Below are 11251 nucleotides of genomic sequence, written 5' to 3' on the forward strand. Positions count from 1 at the left end.
AGGTTGCCACAGTCAGCTACCTTTCCCAGCTGAGAGCTGGCAGGCTTGAACCATCTTGCCTGTAGCAGGATTTTAATGTGGTCTCAAAGTAGAAATCCGCCTCTCTGGTTCTGAGACCCCCTGCAGCAGCGAAGTGTCTGAAATTAGAGCTCATCATGATTAAATCTCAAAATGTGGCTGCTCCAACGTTAAATAACAGCCTACCCTAAACATCAGTGTTCCGTCCATAACGTGGCCATTCTCGGAACTTAGAATAAAGCATTCTAGGTTCCTTAGAGACACACGTTCATATCAAAGTTCCATGATAGAAGAGTCAGCTCCTGATTTGGGCTCCCCTCCACTTCCACCCAGGAGCTCCAGCCCCAGAGATAACCATCCACAATCTCATAGGGCACTGTGTAACCCCTTGAGGATCTGAAGGGAATCTAGTAACCAGCCTTCTAGATAGAGCTTGGCCCTACACTGGTAATTAAAAAAATGTTGTCTAAATTTAAAATGCACAAATGACAATTTTTCAAATTTCAATAGGAAGCAAAGGCCCCATAACATGTTGACTTAGACACAAGTGTTTGTAAGGCATACAAACAGTGCACATTAGGTCACCGGTTCTGGCACTGGGTCCCTGGGTAACCCACTCATCTTCTTCTGGGACACGACAGGAGCAACCTGGTCTCCCATGGCCACCCAACCCCCACACATCCCCAAAGGGATTTCATCCTCATTTACCACAAACGGAGGGAAACAGAGTTGGTGGCAAGAAAGGACCCGGCCTAGCAGAATTCTTCCCTTGCCCCAAATTCACAAGGATGTTTTTACACACTATTAAACCACAGGAGCCATTTTATAAATGTCATCATGATAGTCTTTTAATATTTTACATAAAAAACTGTATACACAGCTTATAGAACTTTTATGTAAACATCATAAGCTCACCACTTTGTCATTTATCAGTTTATTTAAAAAATAAAAAACAAGACAACAATTTAGTAGAAGTACCACTGGCTTGGGAAGGGAGGGGGAGAAAGGAGAGCCTAGGGGCAGGTTCATTCTCTGTACAGAGATGCAGAGAAAATTTCACATAGCTCTAGAGACTGCTTTGTAAAAAAAAAAAAAAAAAAGGTTTTAAATAGGCCCCAATACTTGTTACTGCCCTTTATCAAAATAGTGCGCATACCTGTACAAATAAAATCAAAAAACAGTGCTGCCACTTTCTTCAAGAAAACAAAACAAAAATTAGTGGTTTCTTTTTCTCCTTGTTTTTTAAAAGTCATCATTTTTTTAAAAAACATCAGAAGTAGATGAGGTTACAGCGTACAAGTGTGGTCAGAATGCTACTGTCTTATGCAAATGACAAGTGCATTAAGTGTGAAACAATGAAACAATTGTGCAAAGAATTCTTTTCAAAAAAAAACCCAACAAGTTTTAGCCTTTAAATAAATCAAATGACATCATTTTCTTGGACTGAACAATTTTCACTTCGTAGGACAGGCACAAAGTTCGCTTATGGCAACAGCAACCCGCAGTACACTCTCCCTCCTCCTGCCAGTGGCTGGTGAGGAGTTCGCCAGGAGCGCAGGAGAAGTCTAGAAGCTGTGTCCTCTCAGCCCCAAGTCAGTTGCAAATGTCTTCCCCAGGGGTTGGAAAAATGGTCAAGTCCTGTTCATGCTTGGAGGGGCGCCTGACCCAGGCTGGGCCGGAGCTGTTCTAGCGCCCTGTCACTCCACACACCACCACCATTAAATAACACCATCCTACCTCCGAAAATAAAATTATATCTTTATTTATATAACACCCCATCCTCCCCAGCCCTCCCTCCCGCAGTTCCCGTGGTCTATGTTACAGACAAGGCAGAGCAGGCGCTCGCTGGTATGGGCGAACATCTGATGGGGTGCGGCCGCATCCCGGCGCCAAGCTCCTCTCCGAGGACCAGAGGCGGGGGTGGGGTGAAAACGGGGAGGGGGGAGTCGAACATACACACAGCTACACACTCTGAAGAGCCTTGGCTCTTCAGAAAAGGGTGCTCAGGGGACCCTTGGCACTCAACGGGGCGCCCGGGCCTGTGCAACACAGCCAGACGCACACAGACACTGGAAAGGGGGCGCCCGGTGCCTCTCACGCCGGTTCCCGGCGCCAGAGCCAGAGCCGCCAGGCCACGGTGGCCGGGCCGGTAGGCAGACGCCAGGAAGTCCGGTGGGGTCCTTGGGGTGCGTGGGTCTCCCCTTCTCCGGGCTCGTGGGGGAATGGGCCCGGGAGAGGGAGCCGCGCCGGCAGGGGCAGGCGGGCGGGCGCGGCCCTCATAGCACCTTGCAGCAGTTGATGCAGCCGTTCTGGGAGCCGTAGCGCTTCTGCAGCGCGGCGCGCGTGGCCGTCTCGAACACCTCGCGCACGCCCTCCTTGGTCTTGGCCGAGCACTCGAGGTAGTCGTAGGCTTGGATGCGCACGGCCATGGCGCGGCCGTCATCCGTGCGCACGGGTTCCTGCTTCATGCGGGCCAGCTCTGTGCGGACGTGCTCGTCGCTGCGCAGGTCTTTCTTGTTGGCCACCAGGATAATGGGCACGTTGGGGCAGAAGTGCTTCACCTCGGGCACCCACTTCTCGGGGATGTTCTCCAGCGAATCCGGGCTGTCCACTGAGAAGCACATGAGGATCACATCGGTGTCCGGGTAAGAGAGAGGCCGCAGGCGGTCGTAGTCCTCCTGGCCCGCCGTATCCCACAGCGCCAGCTCCACTTGCTTGCCGTCCACCTCGATGTCGGCCACATAGTTCTCAAAGACGGTGGGCACGTACACCTCGGGGAACTCGTCCTTACTGAACACGATCAGCAGGCACGTCTTGCCGCACGCGCCGTCGCCCACCACCACCAGCTTCTTGCGGATGGCCGCCATGAGCGGGCCGGGCCCGGGCAGCAGGAGGGGGCCCGCGAACGCCTCGCTGCCGTCCCGCTCGCCGCTCACTGCTCACCTCAGGCTGCGCGCTGGGGGCAAGGGTCGCTAGCTGCACCCAGGCCCCGCGGTGGCGCGTTCTCTCGGTGCGCTCGGGCTGCCGCGGCGGGGGCTGGGGAGGCGCGGGAGCATAGGGCGCACCGTGCGTCTCCGCGCTGCTGCTGGGCGGTGGCTGCTTTTCTCGCCCCGGGCCCCGGGCCGGCGCCTTTCTGCGCAAAGGGTAGCTCGGGCAGGGGAGCCGGCCTAAGCCCCCTCCGGGTCTCTACAGGCCTCGCCCAGCGTACACGACAAGGCACAGCTACAGCCAGACTGCGGTGGCAGATGCGGGCTGCGGCCCTAGCGCCCGCTATTTAAACAGTTCGGCCACTTTCTTAATATAGCCGCCCAATGGGAAGCGAGCCGGCTGAGCTCATCGCTGCGGAGCTTGGCTCTGATTGGCAGTCCGCTGCGGCCCAGGGGCGGGGCCGGGCGAGCTTGATTGACGGCCCAGGCCGCGGGGCTGGGAGAGGTGGCGACTGGGGAGTCTGCGCCGCGGCTGGCGCTGCGGGGCCTTGGCGGCACCAGGTTTCCCTCCTTCGCGGAAGCTTCTGCGCGCAGAGTTGGGGGCCGGCAGCTGGCTGCCTGGAGCGCGCGGGGCCTGGGAGAGCGGTCCCAGAGAGGCGGCACTTTGTGGGGCGTGGGCGACTTCCTCCTACTTAAAATTGCCGCAGCTTCCTTGCAAACTCCCAGCGGGTTGTGGGACCTGTGGGGGAGGGGCCGGCTCCTTTAACGTGGTTTTATTTTTTAATAAACGGACACACACAGGTTTGTTTCCAGCAAGGTTTTTTTTTTCTTTTCTGTTAGAAGCTGCCCCTCCCCCCACCCGGGTACTCGCCCTGGGGCAGCTCTAGGTTTGGACCCGGGAAGCGAGAAGCTGACTCGGAGCTGGGTGGGCCTGGGCCGAGCTTCCCGGCTCTTACAAGTCCTACCACCTACCCCTTCCCCGCCCCCAGCGTGGGTCTCTAGGTGAAGATTAGAGGAAGGAGGGACAGTGAAAAAGGAAGGTCGAGGCTGGTTCAGATCCACTTGGAGGAAGTTACCAAGCAGAAAGAGGCAGCCTGGGCCCGAGTTTGCATGATTAATTCGGATCCTGGGCCTAAGGCCGAAACCGGGCTGAAGTAAATAGTACCACAGAATCCAACCACTCCACACCCCGTTGGGCAAGAAGAGGCTGAGGCCCCGGGGAGCAGCGGGGGCAAGAAATTTTCAGGTGAGGACACAGCAAATTAGTATCTGGTGGGTGCTAGATCCGTAGTCTCCTGCTACACGCCAGGACTTCATTCATCTATCCCGCGGATGGTGCAGGAGCTGACACCTACATCTGACCCAGAAGGACCTAAATCAATGCATTTCAATGGACAGAGAGGTGGAAAGGGGGGACAGGAAGACAGGGAGGGCCTCCCAGGAAGGAGGAACAGCTTGAACAAAAGAAGAGAGGTGGGAAAGTGGAGGACAAACGCTAGGAACGCAAATAGCTTAGTGTGGCTGCACTTGATGGACAGAGAGAGTTGGAACTCAGGTTGGGGCAGATCATGGAGGGCTAAAGTACCAACCCCCAGGTTGGGCCATATCCACTATAGAGGCAGTGGGATGCTTACTAGTTTTTCAGCAAAGGAGAGACCCAACACATCATGGTGAGGTTACTGTCTCATAATTCTGCCTCTGGCTCTAAGACTAGAAGCTGTTGGAAGGCCAGGAGTCTATCTTATCTCAGCATCTTGAAAACCTAGCACAATGCCTGACCCTATGCAAGAATCAGTAAATAACTGTGGAGAATTCACCTAAATGCTCAGGAACTCAGCTGGGACTTTCTAGGGGTCTCTTCCCTCAGACTTCAGACTCTGCTTTAACAACCATACAACCAAGGCCATGCAGCCAGCTGTAATAGAGCCCCGGTGTTTTCTCACCTTTCATATGTTGCCATCTAGGTCTCTATATGGACCCCGCAGATATAATCAGGTCAAATAAGACGTTAGTGCCCCTCAACCCCTAGAGCCTGTCCTAGAGGGAACATCTCAAATGAGCAAAAGTGCTTACCTCGCAATGGATTAGCTCCACTACATTGCCCAGCTTTTTTGTTTTGTTTTTTGTCTTCCAGATCTAAGGAACTGAACTGTCAATAAGTAAATAATTTTTCCACCGTGGGATCCCATGGAAGAAAGTAAGTTTTTTTGATCGTTGATCTAGAACTCCAATCTGGAAACTTTTCTTTTTCATTTTTTTTAGTTGGCCTATTAGAAAAATCGTATCTTGGGGGTCTGCCCCGTGGCTTAGCGGTTAAGTGCGCGCGCTCCGCTACCGGCAGCCCGGGTTCGCATCCCAGGCACGCACCAACGCACCGCTTCTCTGGCCATGCTGAGGCCGCGTCCCACATACAGCAACTAGAAGGATGTGCAACTATGACATACAACTATCTGCTGGGGCTTTGGGGAAAAAACGGAGGAAGATTGGCAATAGATGTTAGCTCAGAGCTGGTCTTCCTCAGCAAAAAGAGGAGGATTGGCATGGACATTAGCTCAGGGCTGATTTTCCTCACAAAAATAATAAATAAATAAAATAAAATAAAATAAACTTTAAAAAAAAAGAAAAAAATCTTATCTGAATTTTTCTTCTTTTAGTCAAAACCTTTTATAGCTGTATTGTTAACACTGCTTTCCTTGATCTTAATATAGCTTGGGAATCTTGGCTATGTCCTCAAGCTTCAAACATTAAGAAAATATCAAACAATTAAAGCTCTGTACCATGTATTTTTTTAAAAAACTGAAATACACAGAATCAGGAAGAGGGATTCAATTCACTCATTTCCTGATTCTCAGACATATTATATGAGGTGTCCCGAGCTTGAATCTCAATATCACAATAATTTCTAAAAATATTCAGTTAGTAAACATGCCAAAGTAAACAAATAGAAAGAGTTCTGCAGCAACTTCTTTTCATGGTATTCTTTTTTTTTTTGTCCCAGATACTTTGACAAGCTCTGTGGAAATGGTGCCGCTCACGGGAGAAACTTTTCCAAACTAGGTGATGTGTCCAGCACTCTCCTCCCACCTCCCCTCTCCCTTCACAATACACTCCTGCTGAAGGGCGAGGATAAAACTGATTCGTCTACAAGAACAAATCATTTTAATAATTAACTTTATTAACATCTGGGTTCGTTGTATGACAGATACCCACACCAGTGAGAGAGGAAAATTATCCTTCAAACAAAAGGGAGATGTTAATCTGTCCACAGTCTTCAGCTTAATTTATTTGGGGTTTTTTGTCTGGTGTCTCCTACAGATCTCCTGAAAATTACCCCCCAACTCCTCCCAGACAAGACCAGAGACTGGAATGTTCATTAGATTTTAGTGCCACCTTGTGGCAATCTTTACAGGTTTTTTTCTTAAAAAAAAAAAGTAATATATACATATGATTATAAAAAACCTTATCTAGTCAAAAGACATGCATTTTATGACTATTTTTATTTTAAGATCTTTCATGAGATGTAAAACCCTAAAGAAGTTTTACAAGTAGAATCTTAGAAGTTCTTCATGTATATATTTATATACCCGTATAACGTTTTTCATCTACACTTAAAAAAATAAGTTTCTTCCTAGTTAAATAGTAACTTCTAAAAGAGGTTAAACGAGATAAAGGCTATGGAACCTAGCTAATTTACATAATAATGGACTTCCTCTTCCCCTTATTATAATGTACAGAAATGTAAAACAACTTTAACCACAAAAATCATCTGTCTTTTTTCCCCAGTTGAAAAAGCCATTATTGGGTATTCTGGTATAATTAGAAGTAATAATAATTCATTTACCAATAAGCATTTATTGGGAACCAACAATGCTATAGACATTCCTGATAGCCATTTGATTTTTAAATTTTTTCTAATATAAGGAGTAGCTTAAAATCTATAAGAAAATTGTCAACCTTCCATCTCAATGCAGTGAGTTTTAAAAAGGGAAAGGCTCTTCTAGAACTAGTCACGCTGTTTCACCTGGGAAAGTGGAGGTGGTCCCATCTGGTCCATTTGGGGCCCCTTCAGCCGTGAGTTACATAGCTGAGCCTTCAAGCTGCTCTCTGGGGTCTCCAGCAATGAGCAACAGCAAGTAAAACATCCCTCTCCTGCTCTGAGAGTGTGACCCAGTGTGACCCAGGCCTAAGGCAGAGAAGGCTGGGGTCACAGGAGAACCACCATAGCTAGACTATTAAACTTCGGAATGTGGGCATTGCACTCTGATCAGACCCCCATCTCTCCAGCCCAGGGCCAGGCCAGAGGGAGTAGGCAGTGCGCAATGGGGCAGCTCCTGATTGCTCTAAAACTGCACTGTCCAATCCAGTAGCTGCTAACCACAAGTGGCTGTTGAGCACTTTCGGTGGCTGGTGCCACTGAAAAACTAAGTTTTTAATGTTGTCTGATTTTAATTAATTTAAATTTAAACTTAAAAACTGATATTCAAGAGCCAGCCCTGATGGCCTAGTGGTTAAAGTTCAGCACACTCCGCTTCGGCAGCCTGAGTTTGGTTCCTGGGCGCAGAACCACACCATTCATCTGTCAGTAGCCATACTGTGGTGGCGGCTCACGTAGAAGAACTAGGACTTGGACTAGAATATACAACTATGTACTGGGGTTTTGGGGAGAAAAAAAAGAGAGAGGAAGATTGGCAATAGATGTTAGCTCAGGGCAAATCTTTTCCAGCAAAAATAAATAAATAGGTAAAGATAAAAACTGATATTCAGGGTGGGAGGAGGGGGAGATGTTGGTCAAAGAGTACAAACTTCCAGTTATAAGATGAATAAGTTCTAGGGAGCTAATGTACAGCATGGTGATTGTAGCTAGTAATACTGTATCACATACTTGAAAGTTACTAGGAGAGTAGATAATAAATGTTCTCACCACAAAAAAGAAATGGTAATTATGTGACATGATGGAGATGTTAGCTAAGCTATGGTGCTAAGCATTTTGCAGTATGTAACTATCAAATCAACACCTTGTACACCTTAAACTTACACGGTGCTATATGTCAATTATCTCTCAATAAAGCTGGAGAAAGAATTAAATGAATACTGATAAGGACCACAAAAAAAAAATAAGAGATAAAAACTTATATTCAATTCAGTTACAGTCATATGCCACATAACAACGTTTCAGTCAACGACAGACCGCATGTACAACAGTGGTCCCATAAGATTAGTACCATACAGCCTAGGTGTGTGGTAGGCTATACCATCTGGTTTCTGTAAGTACACTCTATGCTGTTCGCACAACAACCAAATTGCCTGACACATTTCTCAGAACATATCCTCTTCATTAAGTGACGCATGGCTGTATTGGGAAACTTTTATGTATGTTTGAAACAACTTGGGTACGTGAATCTACTTTTTCCTACTGGAGATTTTATGAAATCTAAATATAGATTGAGTATTTTTGATGAAAATTTAGCACCCGAATTGAGATGTGCTGTAATTTTAAAATGAACACTTGAATTTGAAGACTTAGATTGAAAAACATGTAAAATAGTTCATTAATAAATTTTATATTAATTACATATTGAAATGATAATATTTCAGATATAGTGGATATATTTTTAAATATATGAAATTTAATATGTTGGATATATTTGGATATATAATTCAAATTAATTTTACCTTTTTGTGTTTTTTAATCCGACAGCTAGAAAGCTTCATTACACGTGTGGTTCACATTACATTTCTATTGGACAGCTCTGCTCTAAAATGTCTACAAGTTCGTGTGGCTCCCTGGCTACTCCGTCACTCACCATCCTCTCAGGGAGTCACCTTTATACGAGCCCCTGGAACCTGTTAATTTTCCTGTGGGTATGATTTCCTTTTATTTGTCCTAAACTCACTGCTGGGTTTCCGAGGGGCTCAGACACTCGGACGAACACTGTGGTTTGGGGCAATCTGGAGCCTCCTGGTCCCACTTTCCATCACCGCTTTCCAAGCCAGGCACTTCCAGGGCTTTTCATCTGTCCCCTGAAGCAGCGGCCTCCTCCCTAACCTGTCCCACTCTCATCCCAACACTAGGTGGTGTTTTCTTAAACAGTAGAGGCTGTTTGGGCTTTTTTGCATGGTGACTTATTTTCCTTTCCAAAAAAGAGAATCAAATGTAGTCCTTGTCCAATTTTGGTAGAAAAGTAGGAGTTATAGATTGTTTTCTTGAACTCTCAGATCAACCTCAATCTTCTCAGTTCCGTTCAGTAAACACAGATTGAGGGGAGGGAGTGGAGAAGGGGAAGTGAAGGCACAAAAGATACATAAGGCACAGGACCAACATGTAAAGACACACACACACACACCCCCAACTGTGGGACAAGATACCACTAATGTGTGGAGCCAGCTTCACAGGAGGTCACATTTGAGGAGGGCCTTGACTGACAAGGAGGATATTTCCAGAAGAAAGAGATGCTCATTTGCACCATCTGAAACACTTTGTGGATTTTCTGTGGAGACAGCTTCCAAGCAGAGCCATTTGCTGGGAAGGGGAAGTGGCAATAGGCAGAAATAGAAAATGTTCCTCCTTCCACATTTGAGTTTGCCTGATGACAACGGTGGGGTGAGGTTTGTCTTTCCCTGAGGAATGGGAGGGCAGAAAAGAAAGAGGAAGGTCACAAGGACTTGCCATTACATAAGTGCTGTCATTACAAAATCCACCCCAGCGAATGCTCGAGGTTCTGTGGTGAATGCTGAAATTGCACATACGTTTATTAATTTAGCAAAAGCTGCGGGAGAGTGGTGTGGAGTTGCGGTGAGCAGGAGGGAGGGAGCCTCATGCCAGGAGGCTGGAGACTTGCTTTTTGGGCCTTCCAATTCCCAGTTGTACAGCCTTGGGCAAACCATCCTTTCTCAGTCTGTTTCCCCATTTGTAAAATATAGGTAGAACTCAGAGGTTGGAAATTCAGATATCCACGAGGCCCTGCAGGTAACATAACAGTGTGTCAGACATTAGGTCCTGGTGGAAACTGGGGCGAACCGGAGACGTGCCGTATCTAAGCTGTGGAAGTTCAGAATTTAAAAACAAATTACTGGGCTGTCCAGAAAAGACACTGGCAGAGCAGGCTAGATTTGGCCAGCAGAACCAGTTTGTGGCCCCTGACCAGATGAATTTCATTTTTAACAGATCAAAGAGGTTCACCTGTAGAAAGTAATATTGTTAATCCTTTCATAAAGTAGAAAAAAACCTTTATAAACAAAAAATCCTTTTTGTTTAATTTTATTATTCAAGACATTCTTTTATTTGAGTTGCTTAAACTGAGGTCCAAAAGATGAAATATTCCAAAGGATGAAACCTAGGGAAATGTGGTCTTAAGTAAGGATAGGTCATTCTCCCAGCTAAGAGGGGGTTAGCTTTCAGCAGGATGGGAGCTGTTACCCACTGTGTCAGTTCAGGGGGCAGTAATGCCAAGTTTTTTCTCTTCCCTTTTTTTAGGCTTGAAAGCAAATGATCTAATCAAAGTATTTATACAAGGATGATTCACTTCTTGTGTTCTCTTATGATGTCAGAATTTTGCAATAGGGAGGAGCTGAATTCACACTCCAATGCATTACCACTGAAGTTGTGTCTGTGGCTATTTATAGCACAAGACGGAGTCTGTGTTAGGAGCCACTGCTCCCCAGGGAATCTGGGGAGCAGCTGACTTGTTCGTGGAGAGGCTGTGATGGATATACTTCACTCCACCGTCCCCAGGCCTCTGCTGCTGCTCCAGCCACACAGGTGGGTGGGACATGGCTCAGCAAAAGAAACTGTTCCTCTTGAGGGTCCTCAATCAGAAAGGAGAGCACGGAAAATCTTTCAGACAACTCTCCGCTGGAGTGGCTTCATTGTGGAATGTGGAGTTGTGTGATTTCTGTTCGGCTTGGTCACGTATGTTTAAGAAAGAAGCTGATACGTGTATAGCAATGCCTAGAATGTTCACTCATTCATTCATTCCACTAAGATGTGTTAGGTGCCTCCTGTATGTCAGGACCTCAGTATAGGACCTACCTGCCCTGCTTTAAGGAACTCAGGGACCTTGCATACTTGGCATCTCACAGCTGTTGAACTCCCTATGTCTAAATGAAGCAGGGACAGAGCTTGAACCTGGCAGATATGAAGGAGGTGATGACAGTTGTTACTCTCATTCAGTCATTCATTCTGCAAACGTGCTCTGTGCCCAGCAATGGGATATAGGGAGGAATTCGATAGAGTCACTGCCCTCAGAGGACCTCTGGTTCATAAACATAAGTGGCAATACAGTACAATAGTCATAGCAATTAAACTG

General features: G+C 46.9%; 1 protein-coding gene and 1 long non-coding RNA gene across 3 annotated transcripts; one reads left to right on the plus strand and one right to left on the minus strand.

The window, feature by feature from the left end:
- Positions 1-2282: 2282 nt before the first annotated feature.
- On the minus strand, positions 2283-3260 carry RHOB (ras homolog family member B). The gene has a single exon (XM_058550682.1). The coding sequence runs from the start codon at positions 2883-2885 to the stop codon at positions 2295-2297; it is 591 nt and encodes a 196-aa protein (XP_058406665.1). The 5' UTR covers positions 2886-3260; the 3' UTR covers positions 2283-2294.
- A 170-nt stretch (positions 3261-3430) lies between these two features.
- On the plus strand, positions 3431-10164 carry LOC131412176 (uncharacterized). Of its 2 annotated transcripts, XR_009221715.1 has the most exons (4): positions 3431-4191; positions 5080-5142; positions 5944-6002; positions 8644-10164. It is a non-coding gene; the product is annotated as an uncharacterized LOC131412176 (long non-coding RNA). The 2 variants fall into 2 exon arrangements; XR_009221714.1 differs by lacking the exon at positions 8644-10164 and having other exon boundaries at positions 5944-8544.
- Positions 10165-11251: the final 1087 nt, after the last annotated feature.

Source organism: Diceros bicornis, chromosome 12 (genome assembly GCF_020826845.1).
Source record: "Diceros bicornis minor isolate mBicDic1 chromosome 12, mDicBic1.mat.cur, whole genome shotgun sequence".
NCBI lineage: Eukaryota > Metazoa > Chordata > Mammalia > Perissodactyla > Rhinocerotidae > Diceros > Diceros bicornis.

Excerpts from the sequence above, each read along its gene's own strand:
- RHOB (XM_058550682.1), bottom strand. The coding sequence starts at position 2,885 with ATGGCGGCCATCCGCAAGAAGCTGGTGGTGGTGGGCGACGGCGCGTGC.